Below are 17800 nucleotides of genomic sequence, written 5' to 3' on the forward strand. Positions count from 1 at the left end.
AGATACGGGTACCCTAAACTTCTTTTTTGGGAGCCTATTGGAGGACACAGGAAGTCTTCCACTTTGGGTTTATATTGCTGCCTACAGGAGGACTGGACACTGGTAAACAACAAAAACTGTAGGGAAGCTCAGGATAGCCCCGCCTACTCCCAGCATGCCTCCGTTTTGTATCCAGAAATATGGAGAGCAAGATGATAAACACAGAAGGTGGGGCCAGTGTCCCTCAATGTTTTTCTTATTTTAGTATTCATCTTCTGTACGAATTTTGTGCCAACATACAATGAAGTACATTCCAGGATGCATGGAACCAAACATTCAAAGGGCTGGGGTCGCATGAGGACAGAACACATTGTGCATGTACGTGACCACCCAGAGGGGGCTGACCCTGAATCCTTCATAGGTCAGAGGTGATTTAGATGACCCCCCAGAGTGGGCTGACCCTGAACCCTTTATAGGACAGAGGTAATGTGGGTGACCCCCCCAGAGGGGTTTGACCTGGAACCCTTCAAAGGACCGAGGTGATGTAGATCCCCCCCCCCCCCAGAGAGGACAAACCCTGAGCCCTTCATAGGACAGAGGTGATGTAGGTGACCCCTCAGACCCTCATAGGACAAAGTGTCAGGAACCATGAATCAGACGGAGATAGAAAATGCAGTAAAAATCACACCTTTGATGGAATCGTAAAAATGGTACAGAACTGTAAACGTAGTCAAAACATAAGCCAGGGATTGGAAGCAAAAATGGGGAAGTCAGACAGCCAGTGATCAGGAAACCAGAAATCAGCATAGTCAGAGGCAGAGGAACAGGAACAGTGACCAGAAGAGACGTCAGCCGGGCAAAGTCTTTCACAGGAACACATAGAAACTCCAGATATGTCGACAAGGAGAAAGCAGGAAAGGAATGAACAAGGCAGCTCAAATAGCCAGAAGGGGCTGGCTGTAGGCGGGACTGATAAGCAGATAAGGATAACCAGATGAGCCACTGGGGAAACAATGAGTACTGACAATTAACCGACAGTTGAGCAGCCTGAGCACAGAGAAGAGAGCTGCGGCGAATCCAGCCCTGACAATACCCCCTCCTCAACGACCCCTCCCCCTCGGAGGGGCACCAGGTTTGAGGGGAAAATATCTATGGAAAACATGGAGGAGGACAAGAACATGTACGTCTGAGGATGAGACCCAATAGCCCTTTGCCTGGACCGTACCCTCTCCAATGAACTTATGCACCCACGGAAGTCAAATGATGGATTGTATCTTATACTCCTCATGGTTCTCAACCTGAACCAGGCGAGGAAATGGTACCGAGGTAGTGAAGAGGTTTCACACCAAAGGTTTTAATAAGGAAACATATAATAATGAAATACATTGGAAATGCTCACATTAGAAGGAAGGACTAATGTTTAAGCCACTGGGTTGATCCTACAGAGAATACGGAAAGGCCCAATATACCGCGGTGCCAGTTTTAGTGAGAGTACACAAAGTCGCAGGTTATGAGATGACAGCCAGACCCTCTCCCCAACCTGGTAGGAAGGCGCAGGTAGACGTCGGCAGTCAGCATGGAGTCTGTACCCATCACTGGCACATCGTAAGGACTCTTGGACCTGCAACCAAGTGGAACGGAGATCACTGAGATGCTCCTCTAATGCAGGAATTCTTTGAGGAACAAATGTGTCAGGCAACATGGATGGCTGGAAACCATAATTCGCCATAAATGGAGACAATTGGGAAGCGACATTGACAGCACTATTGTGAGCAAGCTCCACCCAAGGTAAGAGGTCTGACGAGTTGTTATGGAAGGCAGAAATAGAGCAACGTAGAAACTGATCCAAGGCTTGGTTGGCTCGTTCTGCGTCCCCATTGGACTGTGGGTGATACGTCGAGGAGAAGGAAAGCTGAATTCCCAACTGTGCACATGAGGCTCTCCAAAACCTGGACACAAACTGGCTACCCCTGTCCGAGAGGATTACCTTGGGTAGCCCATGTAACAGGAAGATTTCCCGAGTGAAAATGGATGCCAATTCTTTGGATGGAGGCAACTTATTAAGTGGAATACAATGAGACCGGTCAACCACCATAAGAATAACTGTGTTGCCCTGGGAGTTAGGTAACTCCACAATAAAATCCATAGACAAGTGAGTTCAAGGCCGCTCTCCATTGGGTATGGGTTGTAGGCGGCCCACTGGAAGGTGTCAAGGTGTCCTACTCTGAGCACTCACAGAACAAGTACCTAAAAGGCGGTTACATCAGCTCTGACTAGGCCACCAGAATTGTTGAGAAATAGACCAGATGAGCTGATTCTTAACAGGGTGACCAGCTGCCTTGGGAGAATGGTATGTCTGGAGCAAAGCAGTGTGGAGATTCTCGGGGGTAAAGCAGTGATCACAAGGTTTTTCAGGAGGAGAATGGATCTGAGCAGCAAGAATTCTGTCACCCAAAGGTGAAGTGAGACTAATGCGAATAGTGGTTAGAATGCGATCTGGAAGTATCACAGGAGTAGGAACAGACTCAATCTTGGAAGAGGAGTAAAACTGTTGTTACAATGCATCAGCCCTTACATTCTTAGCACTGGGTAAGAATGAGAATGTAATTGAAGCTTGACAGAAAAAGAGCCCATCATGCTCTTTTGGGAGATAGGCGTTAGAGTCTTATGGTCAGCCAACATGAGGACCGGCACAGTGGTACCCTCGAGGACATGCCTCCATTCTTGAAGAGCTAAAATGATAGCTAGCAATTCTCTGTCCCCAATCTCATAATTGCATTCTGCAGGAGACAATAGCTTATAAAAGTAGCCACAAGGATGCATAGCGCTCTCAGAGGTAGGACATTGAGACAGGAGGGCGCCTACTCCAGTCTCAAACACATAAACCTCAAGAATGAAGGGTAACGTAGGAATCTGGATGTGCCAGCACAGGAGCTGAAACGAAGGCAGTCTTGAGAGACTCAAAGGCTTTAATGGAATCCGGAGACCAATTCTGTGGGTTACCTTCCTTCCTGGTCATATCAGTCAGGGGTTTGACTAGAGAAGAGAAGTTACTAATACGTTTCAGATAATAATTGGCAAAGCCAAGAAGGCACTATCCATGAACAGGCTGGCAGCCCCAGAATGGATTAGAGGCTGTGTATATCGATGGACGACTCAGACCAAGAAACGGTAACCGGAACTAGAGGCTTATCCTTCAGGATAACTGGGGACGCAAAAACGCCACCTAAGGTCTGTACCGTACAGGACCTTAGGTGTGGGCGTTTCCCAGATGGGTTGGACAAGAATTTAATACGTGACCTGCCTGGCCACAATAAAAGGCACAAATTCTCCCTCCTCCTAAAGGCCCTCTCCTCCGCAGAGAGACGTGTGAAGCCCAACTGCATGGGTTCTACGTCACTGACAGACTCGGCACCAGGAGTCATGGGAGGTAAGGGAGGCAAGGGTGGGAATGCCAAAAATAAAAAAAAAGCCAAAAGTACAGGAGGCTTCCGCAAGCACTCCTTAAAGGAAGGTCTCTCTCAGAGTCTCGAGTCAATGAGAATGGCAAAAGTGATTAACTTCTCCAGATCCGTAGGTAGGTCTCGGGATGCAATCTAATCTTTAATGTTATCCAATAGACCAAGAGAAAAAGCAGCCATGAGAGCCTCATTTTTCCAAGTAACCTCTGCTGCCAGGGTACGGAATTCAATGGCCTAATTGGCAACAGTTCTCATACTCTGTTTGATGGATATGAAGCTCTTGGCAGCAGAAGTGGAGCGAGCGGGAACATCAGTGGGGAACGCCAGGGGTAGCATCTCAAAGTGTATCCCAACCTGGTTGAGAAACCCTCTGCATTAAACTGGATTGCCCCAAAACATTGGGGAAGAGGGGCGGAACCAGACATACCTGCACAGAGACTGGAGCAGCAGCAGGGACAGCCTGCAACACTGGTTGTACAAGAACAGCCACAGTGGGAGGATCCAGGGGAGCAGACGGGGCTGACCCTGAGTCCTTCATAGGACAGAGGTGATGTAGGTGACCCCCCCCCAGAGGGGGCTGACCCTGAGCCCTTCATAGGACAGAGGTGATGTAGGTGACCCCCCCCCCCCAGAGGGGGCTGACCCTGAGCCCTTCATAGGACAGAGGTGATGTAGGTGACCCCCCTCCCCCCAAAGGGGGCTGACCCAAGTCCTTCATAGGACAGAGGTGATGAAGGTGACCCACCCCCCCAAAGGGGGCTGACCCTGAGTCCTTCATAGGACAGAGGTGATGTAGGTGACCCCCCCCCCAAAGGGGGCTGACCCTGAGTCCTTCATAGGACAGAGGTGATGTAGGTGACCCCCCTCCCCCCAAAGGGGGCTGACCCAAGTCCTTCATAGGACAGAGGTGATGTAGGTGACCCCCCCCCCCCCCCAAAGGGAGCTGACCCTGAACCCTTCATAGTAAAGCGGTGATGTAGATCAGTGGTCCTCAACTCCGGTCCTCGGGGCCCACTAACAGGCCAGGTTTGCAAGATAACTAAATTACATGTGATCTCATTTGCTGCTCAGTGATTGCAGTATTCTAGTCTGCATCTACCCAAGGTAATAAAATCTGGCCTGTTAGTGGGCCCCGAGGATCAGGTTTGAGGACCACTGATGTAGATGACCCCTCAGAGGGGACTGACCCTTAACCCTTCATAGGACAGGGGTGATATAGATGATCACTCAGAGAGGACTGACCCCGAGACCTTTATAAGACAGAGGTGATGTAGGTGACCCCCCAGAGGGGACTGACCCTGAGCCCTTCATAGGACAGAGGTGATGTAGGTGACCCCCCAGAGGGGACTGACCCTGAGCCCTTCATAGGACAGAGGTGATGTAGGTGACCCCTCAGAGAGGACCGACCCTGAGCCCTTCATAGGACAGAGGTGATGTAGGTGACCCCTCATAGGGGACCGATCCTGAGCCTTTCATAGGACAGAGGTGATGTAGGTGACCCCTCAGAGAGGACCGACCTTGAGCCCTTCATAGGACAGAGGTGATGTAGGTGACCCCCCAGAGGGGACTGACCCTGAGCCCTTCATAGGACAGAGGTGATGTAGGTGACCCCCCAGAGGGGACTGACCCTGAGCCCTTCATAGGACAGAGGTGATGTAGGTGACCCTTCAGAGAGGACTGACGCTGAGCCCTTCATAGATTCCAGGAGTTATGAGGATCGGAGATGTCCCTTTGTATACAGAAGCATCTGAACAGACAGGAGGGAGCTGACAATAATATGAAGATCATATTCTTTGTAAAATATAATAATATATTACTATACTAATACCTTGTTCAGCATTTCTTCTGTATGCATAAAGGGACATTGTAACTGTAAAACATAATTTGTATGCTGTATTTGTCAGATTCCTCGGAATAAGGCAGCTGGAGTAAAAGTAACTTCTGATAATATGTAGAATTGAGGTTTTTGGATTAGTTAGGCATAGAAAGATCTATTCCCGGAATCTTTGATTAATTAAGGGATTATTTTAATGTCATATTTGATTAGAACTATCCATTTGTTCTTATAATCATTTAGGTTTATGGGGTTTGTGTAACCTTAAAGCGGAGTTCCACCCAAAAGTGGAACTTCCGCTTTAGGTATTCTAACCCCCTGACATGCCACATTTGGCATGTCATTTTTTTTGGGGGGGGGAGCGGGTACCTAGTTTTGACATGTACCCGCTCCCACTTCCGCTCGGAGCGCCGCAGCGCCCTGAGCGGAAGTTCTCCTCTCCCCCTTCCTCCCTGCAATCTTCTGGGACACGTCAGAGGTCCCAGAAGATTGCTGGCCAATCAGACGCGCAGCGCGACTCGCACATGCGCAGTGGGTGCCGGCTGTGAAGCCGCAAACTGTCACAGCCGGGTGCCCACAGCAGTGATGCCGGCGCAGAGGGAGAGGATCGAGGCTTCGGGCGGCCGCATCGCTGGACCGTTGGGACAGGTGAGTGAAATGCCTGGAACTCCGCTTTAAAGACTTTGCCCAATCAGTGATGAGGTCATCTGTGCATGATGATGATTATTGTAAAAGGTCAGTTAGGAAAATTCCACTCTCCCCAATATGTGGCCATAGTTTAGAGCTCTTACCGTAAAATTATTTTCTCTGCCATTCATTGATGGACGCAGCTCTTTTTTGACCGTTGGGTTATACTGCCCACTACAGGAGTAGGACACTAGGCAGAAAAAAGCTTTGACTACGCCCCTAGGGCAGTCCTAGAGGTTATACTCCCACTTCCTGCTATAGGACTTCAGTTTGTAACAAGCAGTGTCAGAAGAATACATAACCCAACTCAAGAGGGGTGGGTGCGGTGTCCGTCAGTGAACATCAGAGAAAGGGATTTTACGGCAAGACAAAAATCCAGTTATCCCTTTCATTCATTGACGGACACGGCTTCATATCTTCTTTACCGTTGGGACGTCCCAAAGCAGTGTCAGCATGAGGGGTGGGAAACGCAGCAAAAAAACAGAATTCCCAAAAGGGCTGAACATAGCCAGCCAGGTAATCCAAGAGCTCAACCAGGAACAACTGGAGCTCACCAACCAAGAAAAAAATACACCCTCAAGAGGTAGGAGCCTCTGCAACAGCGGCCTGCAAAACTCTGCGGCCAAAAGCAGCGTCCGCAGGTGGGAGGACATCCAGCTTGGAAAACTTAGTGAATGTATGCACAGACCACCATATGGCAGCCTTGCACACCTGGACCACTGACGACTGACAGAAGGCCCAGGAGGCAATCAGCGCCCCTGTAGAATGCGTCTTAGCAGAGAGTGGAGGATCCTGACCCTTAATGGAATAGACCTGCACCATCGTCTGCCTGATCCATCTGGAAGTGGTCGCAGCAGATGCAGCCTGCCCCTTATGACACCCATCTGTAAGAACAAACAAGGAATCGTCTCAGTCATTGCCAGGTACACTCCGATGGCCCAAAGCACATCTGCAGAAGCTTCGCCCATTCCGTTAAGACCTGGGAGACCAAGATTATGGCAAACATCTTAAAATTGAACCTGCCACGGTAAAAAGGGAGCAGACCAGAGATTCCGCCTTCCTATCTGCAGGGTCTTAAAAGGATGCCCTCTACTGGCAGCACTGTGACTTTAACCTAGAAACCTGAAAGTCCACTCCTCAAAAGGATACCTTCTAGCGAAATACTTAGGTATTCTAACAATGCGTTTCAGGGAACCCCACTGACTAGCGACAATCTTGGTTGAAATAGGCAAAAAAAGGAGACACCTTAGTCCCCTTGGATGGTCTGCGGGAGCCAAACTGCACCGGCGCAGCTGACGCAGCATTTGCTGTATCCTCCATTTTTAAAGTTTGCCGCACTGATACAAATCAGTGCCTCCACAAGAGCCTTGTGGTGGAAGAGGAATCCTCCTGTCAGAGCACTCGAAGTGCGTGGACGCAGATCCAGTATGGTGACTCGAGTCCGCGGTGGCCAAATCAGCTTCAGAATCGGAGGATGCAGAGGAAGCAGGTGAAGGAGGAGGGAGATTTTTACTGGCTCTCTTCTGAAGAGCTAAATCAACTTTGGAGACCAGTGACTGCAGGACCGCCTTCATTGCCACCAGAGCGGACTGAGACCCAGAGGGTTCCGCAGCTTCCGAGAGTGGGTCCGGTGGTGACATGTGCTTTAGGGGCTCCATGATAACCTGGGGACCGCCAGAAAGTTCTATACAATGAAAAAAAAAAGACTGTAAAAATGCTGAAAAACCCCCACCGATGGCACCACAGGTCCCAGCACACCAAGCAGCGCTGCTATAGCAGAAAGAGGGAGATATATACAGCCCCAGGAGCTCACCAACATCGACTCAGTCGGTCACCGGCTCTTTGGTAGGGACGGATTGCACCTAAATGGGGTGGGTGCAGCCGTACTGGGTGAGAGGATGGCCAAAAAGTTAGAGGGGCTTTTAAACTAGGGAATGGGGGGGAGGGTACAGATGTAGAATTAGCCAGTGGAAAGAAAGTTTCAGAGGGAAGAAATGGGGGCATTAGCGGTAGGGTGTTCGGAGCTCCTAAACCCAGGGTGGGTATGGGGAAAAATCAAGAGAGCAGCCTAAAAACATCAAATGAGGATAAATGTAACCGATCAAAATTACGAGGCTTGTATACCAATGCCAGAAGCCTGGCCAACAAGATGGGAGAGCTGGAGCTGCTGATGTTTGAGGAGGACTTAGATTTTGTGGGGATAACTGAGACTTGGTTTGACAGCTCTCATGACTGGATGGCGACCATTCAGGGGTATTCCCTTTATCGCAGAGATAGAGAAGGTAAAAAAGGGGGAGGGGTATGTCTGTATATTAAGAACAGTATACAGGTAAATATGAGGGATGATATTAATAATGGAGCTATGGACGAGGCAGAATCCCTATGGGTAGAGCTTCAAAGAGAAGGCACGGTGGGGAAGGTAATATTGGGCGTATGCTATAGGCCCCCCAACCAGAGGGAGGAGGGGGAGGCGGACCTCATTTTACAGATTGGATTGGCAGCAAGGATGGGAAATGTCATTATAATGGGGGACTTTAATTATCCTGATATAGACTGGGCAGACGGAGCCGCACACTCAGCCAAGGCTAGGCAGTTCCTAAATGTTTTGCAGGACAATTTTATGGGTCAGATGGTGAATGCACCGACAAGAAACAATGCGGTACTAGACCTACTGATTACCAACAATACAGACCTGATCACGGATATAGAAATACGGGACAACTTAGGAAACAGTGACCATAGGTCAGTTAGTTTCAGTATTAATTACAGTTATGGGAAGAAGAGGGGTAATATAAGGACACTGAATTTCAAAAGAGCCAATTTCCCTAAACTGCACTCGCTGCTAGAAAATATCAAATGGGATAGAACCCTGGGAACAAAGAACACAGAGGAAAAATGGGAGTGCTTCAAGAGCATACTAAACAAAGGGATTGGCCAGTGCATTCCAAAGGGAAATAAATTTAAAAGAGCAAAAACCAAACCTGGGTGGCTAAACTCCAACATAAAAATGTATATTAGTGCTAAAGAAAAGGCCTTCAAAAAATACAAGACTGAGTGGTCATTGGCAGCATTTAAGCATTACAAAGAGTGTAATAAGAAATGTAAAGATGAAATCAAGGCGGCTAAAATAGAACACGAGAGACATATAGCGGAGGAGAGTAAAAAGAACCCCAAGAAGTTCTTTAAGTATATAAACAGTAAGAAAGCGAGGCCAGAACACATTGGCCCCATAAAAGATGATAAAGGAAAAATGGCCACAGAGGACAGAGAAAAGGCGGAAGTGTTAAATAATTTCTTTTCTTCACAAAGGAATCGGGGGGGGGGCTACACGAATCCAGCTTGTAAGGCCGAACTAAATAATACACCCCAGGAAGTGCCGCCATGGCTAACAGAGGATAGACTTAGAGCTAAACTAGAGAAACTTAACATAAATAAATCCCCGGGACCGGATGGCTTGCACCCGAGGGTTCTTAAAGAGCTCAGCCAGGTGATTGCCAGACCATTATTCTTGATCTTTAAGGATAGTTTACAGACGGGTATGGTGCCAGCTGATTGGAAAAAAGCCAACGTGGTACCAATATTTAAAAAGGGGCCGAGATATATCCCGGGTAACTATAGGCCGATCAGCCTAACATCAGTAGTCTGCAAAATTTTGGAGGGGATGATAAGGGACCACATACAAGACTTTAGTAATGAAAACGGTATTATTAGTAGTAATCAGCACGGATTCATGAAAAATCGTTCGTGCCAAACCAATCTATTAACCTTCTACGATGAAGTGAGCTGCCACCTAGATAAAGGTAAGCCTGTGGATGTGGTGTATCTGGATAAAGGAAGGCCTGTGGATGTGGTGTATCTGGATAAAGGAAGGCCTGTGGATGTGGTGTATCTGGATAAAGGAAGACCTGTGGATGTGGTGTATCTGGATAAAGGTAAGCCTGTGGATGTGGTGTATCTGGATAAAGAAAGGTCTGTGGATGTGGTGTATCTGGATAAAGGAAGGTCTGTGGATGTGGTGTATCTGGATAATGGAAGGTCTGTGGATGGGGTGTATCTGGATAAAGGAAGGCCTGTGGATGGGGTGTATCTGGATAAAGGAAGGTCTGTGGATGTGGTGTATCTGGATAATGGAAGGTCTGTGGATGTGGTGTATCTGGATAAAGGAAGGTCTGTGGATGTGGTGTATCTGGATAAAGGAAGGTCTGTGGATGTGGTGTATCTGGATAAAGGAAGGTCTGTGGATGTGGTGTATCTGGATAAAGGAAGGTCTGTGGATGTGGTGTATCTGGATAAAGGAAGGCCTGTGGATGGGGTGTATCTGGATAAAGGAAGGTCTGTGGATGTGGTGTATCTGGACTTTGCAAAGGCCTTTGACACCGTTCCCCACAAACGCTTACTATACAAACTAAGGAAGGTAGGTATGGACCATAAGGTGAGTACCTGGATAGAGAACTGGCTCCAGGGGAGAGTACAGAGGGTGGTGATTAATGGGGAGTACTCGGATTGGGCGGGTGTGGAAAGTGGGGTCCCCCAGGGTTCTGTCCTGGGACCAATCCTGTTTAATTTATTCATAAATGATCTAGAGGAGGGGATATCTAGTACAATCTCAGTATTTGCAGATGATACTAAACTAAGCATGCCAATATCTTCTATGCAGGATGTGGAAACCTTACAAGCGGACCTGAATAAAATAACGGGGTGGGGGGAGGCAACTACATGGCAGATGAGGTTTAATGTTGAAAAATGTAAAGTAATGCACTTGGGGGCCAGAAACCAGAAAGCAAGCTACTCACTAGGGGGGAACCTCTGGGTGAGTCTAGGATGGAAAAGGACCTGGGGGTACTGGTAGACAACAGGCTTGGCAGTGGCATGCAATGCCAAGCCGCTGCAAGCAAAGCCAACAGAATACTGGGATGTATAAAAAAGGGGATTCGCTCCAGAAATAAAGAGATTATTCTCCCACTCTACAAGACTCTGGTCCGGCCACATCTGGAGTATGCTGTCCAGTTCTGGGCACCGGTCCTCAGGAAGGATGTGCTGGAACTGGAGAAAGTCCAGAGAAGGGCAACAAAAATAATTAGGGGAATGGAGGACATCAGCTATGAGGAAAGACTACAAGCACTGAACTTATTCTCTCTGGAGAAGAGACGATTGAGGGGGGATATGATATCAATGTACAAATACTGTACTGGCGACCCTAGCATAAGGAACAAACTATTCAGAGAAGGGGAATACAATAAGACACGTGGCCACTCACTAAAACTAGAGGAAAGGTGGTTTAACCTTAAAGTGCGTAAGGGGTTCTTCACTGTAAGAGCGGTAAGGATGTGGAATTCTCTTCCACAAGCAGTGGTATCAGCAGGGAGCATTGATAGTTTCAAAAAACTATTAGATGGGCACCTTAGAGACCACAACATACAGGGGTATACAATGTACAACTAACAGGGGGTATACAATGTACAATATACAGAGGGTATACAATGTACAACATACAGGGGGTATACAATGTATAACATACAGGTGGTATACAATGTACAACATACAGGGGTATACAATGTACAACATACAGGTGGTATACAATGTACAACATACAGGGGTATACAATGTACAACATACAGGGGGTATACAATGTACAACATACAGGGATATACAATGTACAACATACAGGGGTATACAATGTACAACATACAGGGGTATACACTGTACAACATACAGGGGGTATACAATGTACAACATACAGGGGGTATACAATGTACAACATACAGGGGGTATACAATGTACAACATACAGGGGTATACAATGTACAACATACAGGGGTATACAATGTACAACATACAGGGGTATACAATGTACAACATACAGGGGGTATACAATGTACAACATACAGGGGGTATACAATGTACAACATACAGGGGTATACAATGTACAACATACAGGGGGTATACAATGTACAACATACAGGGGTATACAATGTACAACATACAGGGGGTATACAATGTACAACATACAGGGGGTATACAATGTACAACATACAGGGGGTATACAATGTACAACATACAGGGGTATACAATGTACAACATACAGGCGTATACAATGTACAACATACAGGGGTATACAATGTACAACATACAGGGGTATACAATGTACAACATACAGGGGTATACAATGTACAACATACAGGGGTATACAATGTACAACATACAGGGGTATACAATGTACAACATACAGGGGGTATACAATGTACAACATACAGGGGGTATGCAATGTACAACATACAGGGGGTATACAATGTACAACATACAGGGGTATACAATGTACAACATACAGGGGTATACAATGTACAACATACAGGGGTATACAATGTACAACATACAGGGGTATACAATGTACAACATACAGGGGTATACAATGTACAACATACAGGGGTATACAATGTACAACATACAGGGGTATACAATGTACAACATACAGGGGTATACAATGTACAACATACAGGGGTATACAATGTACAACATACAGGGGTATACAATGTACAATATACAGGGGTATACAATGTATGACATACAGGGGTATACAATGTACGGTTAAAAGCAAACACACATCATAGGTTGAACTGGATGGAATGATGTCTTTTTTCAACCTCATAAACTATGTAACTATGATTTTAGGAGAGGCAGAGAGCGCCAAGCTGCCTGCTGCACGTTGATCAGAAAGAAAACGCAAACAGATGTACCGCCACTAGAGGCCTCCAGCCAAGCAGCGCTCCAATCGGCTAAAAAAAGATGGCCGCCGCATTAACCACCAAAAACATGGCAGCCGAGCTCCCATACAGTAGGCTATGGAAAAATGGCAGTGCCACGTGGCGGGTGTGTGACTCCCAGGGACCCTTCAGGTACTAAACTCTGACAAGGGGGCCTAAACAGGGACCCCCCTTGAGGGTATTTACCACACACATTGTGCAAATGGAGCCCCCTGCAGTCACAGCTCACCTCACACCCACACCAAGTGATAGCGCCGCCACCCCAGAAGGGGGAATAGGGAAGGATGGGGGGGGGGCGGTTTAGTGCAGGGGGAACACCGCTAGTGAGGGGGGGGTGCCATTAAGGTAGGAAGGACACATGGTGGGCTCACCAACCCGGGGAGGGGTCCGTGTCCACCCCAAAATTTCCCAGAGGAGAGGGGGGACACTACTCAGCACACCTTTGGAACCAAACGGGCACCACTCAGGGCAGATCGCCTCCCCATCTTAGATTGGGGGGTGCTGCGGGCCAGGAGGTACACTGCGACTCAGGCCGCGACACGGTTACATGTGTCCTCGCGAGGTGTTTCACTCGCAGGCCAGCCCCCATCCAGTGGGCTATGTCGTGGCAGACCTAGTGTGGAGCTGCGGTCTGCATGGGTTCGCTGGCCAGACTGGGGAGACCATAAGGGTCTAGGATATCCAGTGCGTCACCCAGTCCGGCAGTGGATTGCAGATCTCACAGGAGCAGACTTGATTGTAGAAAGAAAACAACAAAAAGGAAAAAAAAGTTCAGTTTTTAAAAAGAAAAAAATGCCCGGACCAGAGATCCTAGCAAGGAGCCAGGCAGAAAAAACTGAAGTCCTATAGCAGGAAGTGGGAGTATACCCCCTGGGACCGCCCTATAGGCATAGTCAATTTGTTTTACTGCCTAGTGTCCTCGCCCTGTAGGGGGCAGTATAAACCAATGGTCTAAGAAGATATGGAGCTGTGTCCCTCAACGAACGAAAGAGAAATCTGTGCATAAAGATTGCCGTTACCAAACATGAAATGACCGCACTGCGTCTTCTGGTCCCATGACCTCGTATATTCTGAATAAACCACGTACAGATAAAGCAAGCTGATTAGTGTTGAAGTCTTTCATTAAACTTACCACCCCTCAGAGGGGGCTGACCCTGAACCCTTTATAAAACAGAGGGGATGTAGGTGACCCCTCCCCCATCAGATGCTGCGTAGCTTTCACTTACTTTGAAATGATGATTTCTGGAAGAATTTCTGCAAAGCTTTTCTGGGGTTCTCCATTAACATTCTGGGATCCCTCGATGGGTATTATCTGCAAGGAGAAACAGAGTCACACCCCTGAGGAACGACTATAAATTATTCCCATCACCCCAACTCACCAATGTGATGGGAATTTATTATTTTAATCAGGGTGTATAACATTAAGGTTGTGAATGAAGTCACTTTGGTTGGGGGGGGGGGGGGGGGTGTGAATGAAGTCACTTTGGTTGGGGGGGGGGCTGTGGAACCCAGATACTTAATGGGCACTGAGAATATGGTTTGGATTACTTCAAATGGGACAGTAATATTTATCAACCGTATCTCAGAAATATATTCCTGGCCTGTTTGATTCTGAACATGTTCATTGAAAGAGCCAATCACATTGGCCTCTGTTCCATGTTCTTCAATGTCAGAGACGGACAGTCTGTCACTGGTGGTCTCTTCCTATTGTCTGTGTATTGAGGTGGGATGTGGATTCTGTTAAGTCTGTCTGTCCCATTGTTAAATGTTAATGAACTCACCTATTGTTTCTATCCAGATGGCTAGATAATTAGTTCAGGTTAATTCTATTTCTGTATACAATTTCATCTGCATATGATAATGTAATCAGGCACGTGACCTGGTGGGGTAATCTGATCAGGAGGGGGATGTCCTCATGTGTGTGTATATATATTGTGACTGTTCAGTAAAGAGGTTAATGTTTTCAGATACATACAACTGTTGTCGGCTAGTTTTGTATGGGGGCGGCTGGAAAATCTATGTTCAAGACTGGAGGAAGCTGTATACTGCCGGAAACCCACAAAAATAGTGTGGGTCGCGGGTTAGTTACACTGGTTGGCAGTGACAGGAGGTTTCCTGCAGTCTGGGACATCCAAACCTCCACTGGGATCCAAGGTCCGGATAACAGAAGAGGAGAGGTACAGATATCAGCCGCCATGGAAGAGGAATTCGGAAGGAGGTTGTGAGAGATGAGGATACAGCACAGGGGACCGGTGTCAGAGAAGGTCCTCAGCACAGGGGACCGGTGTCAGAGAAGGTCCTCAGCACAGGGGACCGGTGTCAGAGAAGGTCCTCAGCACAGGGGACCGGTGTCAGAGAAGGTCCTGCTGGGATGGTATGATGTGATCCGCTTGGAACTCTGGAAGGTAACGCTAGCCCGTGAGCAGCGTCACCAGGGAAAAATCCTCCCCTCCTTCCAGGAAAGGTACTGGTCGCAGTATGGATTGTGGGTGCTGGTCGCAGTATGGATTGTGGGTGCTGGTCGCAGTATGGATTGTGGGTGCTGGTCGCAGTATGGATTGTGGGTGCTGGTCGCAGTATGGATTGTGGGTGCTGGTCACAGTATGGATTGTGGGTGCTGGTCACAGTATGGATTGTGGGTGCTGGTCACAGTATGGATTGTGGGTGCTGGTCGCAATATGGATTGTGGGTGCTGGTCGCAGTATGGATTGTGGGTGCTGGTCACAGTATGGATTGCGGGTGCTGGTCGCACTATGGATTGTGGGTGCTGGTCGCAATATGGATTGTGGGTGCTGGTCGCAATATGGATTGTGGGTGCTGGTCCCAGTATGGATTGTGGGTGCTGGTCCCAGTATGGATTGTGGGTGCTGGTCCCAGTATGGATTGTGGGTGCTGGTCACAGTATGGATTGTGGGTGCTGGTCGCAGTATGGATTGTGGGTGCTGGTCCCAGTATGGATTGTGGGTGCTGGATTTGAGAGATAAAACGAACAAGGAATGGAAAGCTGAGTTAAGCAGGCTGGTCCAGGAGGAGCTACAGAGCCCTTCTCTGGTATGTAAACCAAGTGTGCCCATGGACAGCGGACGAAAGCCCAACGGAAGGCTTTGGCTATGGAGACCTGGGACTGTCATTAGAGAAATGGTCAGAGGACCCCAACTTTGGGAACTATTTGGAGTGGCGATTAGAGGAAGTTATGGATTCCAGAGAAGAGATCCTGAACATCTCGGAAGTGCTCTGGGCACTGGAAAATATGGAGTTTCTGGCCATTCAGGAATGGGAGATCGCCTACAGACGGCTGCTAGACTCTGCTCAGCACCAACCAGTGTTACCGGGAGAGGAGATTGTAGGTCCCTCGTCTCAGCAGCAGCCAACAGCACTGGGAGTGAAGACGGTCGGTCCCCCTACCCAGCCCCAGCAATGGATTACAGATTTAATGGACTTTTCATCATCGGAGGATGATATGGATAATAAATCACCCGCCAAAGTGTTGGCACTGGGCCCAAGGGCCACCAGCCCATGCCCTGGACTTTCAGCAATTCCAGAGACTGGGGATTTATTAGACTTTTCTGCTGAGGAGAAACATCCCAGTGAGCCTCCAGCAGAAGAGCGGCATCCAGGCCTAGCGCTGCTGACCTCTGCCTGCAACAATTGGTGACCCAGGAAGATGTGTGCAAGGCCACTGACTTTTCAGTTTACGTTCCTGCAGAACAGCGGGCATCAGGGCCTAACATCACTGAGCTCTGCCCAACACCAACAGCAGCTTCAGCCTCCTGAGAGAAGAGGCAGCCGGCCTTTCTACTACACCACTGACAGGGACCTGGGATTTCCTGCCAGCAGCATCTGTGGAGTTACAAGAAACTTCTACAGCTGAAGTGCTGACAACTGGACAGAGGGTCCAAGACCTCCGCCCCACACCTGTGGCAGTTCCAGAGACCCAGGGTGAGAAGGTGACGGTCACTTCCCGGCAGCAGATCAGGATCCAGGGTGAGAAGGAGACGGTCACTCCCCAGCAGCAGATCAGGATCCAGGGGGAGAAGGAGACGGTCACTCCCCAGCAGCAGATCAGGATCCAGGGGGAGAAGGAGACGGTCACTCCCCAGCAGCAGATCAGGATCCAGGGTGAGAAGGTGACGGTCACTCCCCAGCAGCAGATCAGGATCCAGGGTGAGAAGGTGGCGGTCACTCCCCAGCAGCAGATCAGGATCCAGGGGGAGAAGGTGACGGTCACTCCCCAGCAGCAGATCAGGATCCAGGGTGAGAAGGTGACGGTCACTCCCCAGCAGCAGATCAGGATCCAGGGTGAGAAGGTGGCGGTCACTCCCCAGCAGCAGATCAGGATCCAGGGGGAGAAGGTGACGGTCACTCCCCAGCAGCAGATCAGGATCCAGGGGGAGAAGGAGACGGTCACTCCCCAGCAGCAGATCAGGATCCAGGGGGAGAAGAGAGGAGGTTGTCAGTCAGAGCGGAGGAAACTCTTCCCTCCCCAGCCAGGATCTGTACACCTGGGAGACGGTACCAGAGAAAGGTTGTCCCAACCGCCAGATGAGGGTAAGGAAGATGGAGCAGCCGACTCCCCTTCCCAGCAGCAGACGGTGCCCCAGAATGATGACACCAACCCAGCAGAAGAGCCAACAACAGGGCAGAGTGCAGCTGGCCTCTGCCCTCAACTAACAAAAGAAGGGTTACCTGAGAAAGTGGATGGGACTACAGTAGGGCTGAAGGATAGTCGATGTGATATGGACTATCCTGCTGCGAGCGTGGGCGATAGTCACCTCACCGAACATACGATAGTAGGCAGAGAAGTCGGGACGCACAGTGGAGGTAGAAGGTAGCAGAACAGAGCCTGACATCCGTCCCACATGTTCAGTCTGCCTCCTGACTGAGCGGTGAACTAGCTGCAGGGAGGACTGAAAATGTGGAACGGATGTCAGGCTCTGTTCTTCTACCTTAGGTAAGTCTCTCTGCACTGAAGGGGACACGGCATGCTGTAGTAGCTCTGCACTGAATGGGGGCACGCTGTAGTAACTCTGCACTGAATGGGGGCACGCTGTAGTAACTCTGCATTGAATGGGGGCACGC

General features: G+C 48.8%; 1 protein-coding gene across 1 annotated transcript in view; it reads right to left on the minus strand.

The window, feature by feature from the left end:
• Positions 1-17800, minus strand: part of HASPIN (histone H3 associated protein kinase) — a gene marked incomplete at its 3' end in the record, with an annotated part of 88426 nt that overhangs the window by 26637 nt on the left and 43989 nt on the right. The window contains exon 7 of the mRNA XM_082258341.1: positions 13948-14033. Within this exon, the coding sequence (XP_082114467.1) occupies positions 13948-14033 (86 nt within the window). The remainder of the gene's footprint in view (positions 1-13947; positions 14034-17800) is intronic.

Source organism: Pelophylax lessonae, assembly GCF_965119305.1.
Source record: "Pelophylax lessonae genome assembly, chromosome: 5".
Classification (NCBI taxonomy): domain Eukaryota; kingdom Metazoa; phylum Chordata; class Amphibia; order Anura; family Ranidae; genus Pelophylax; species Pelophylax lessonae.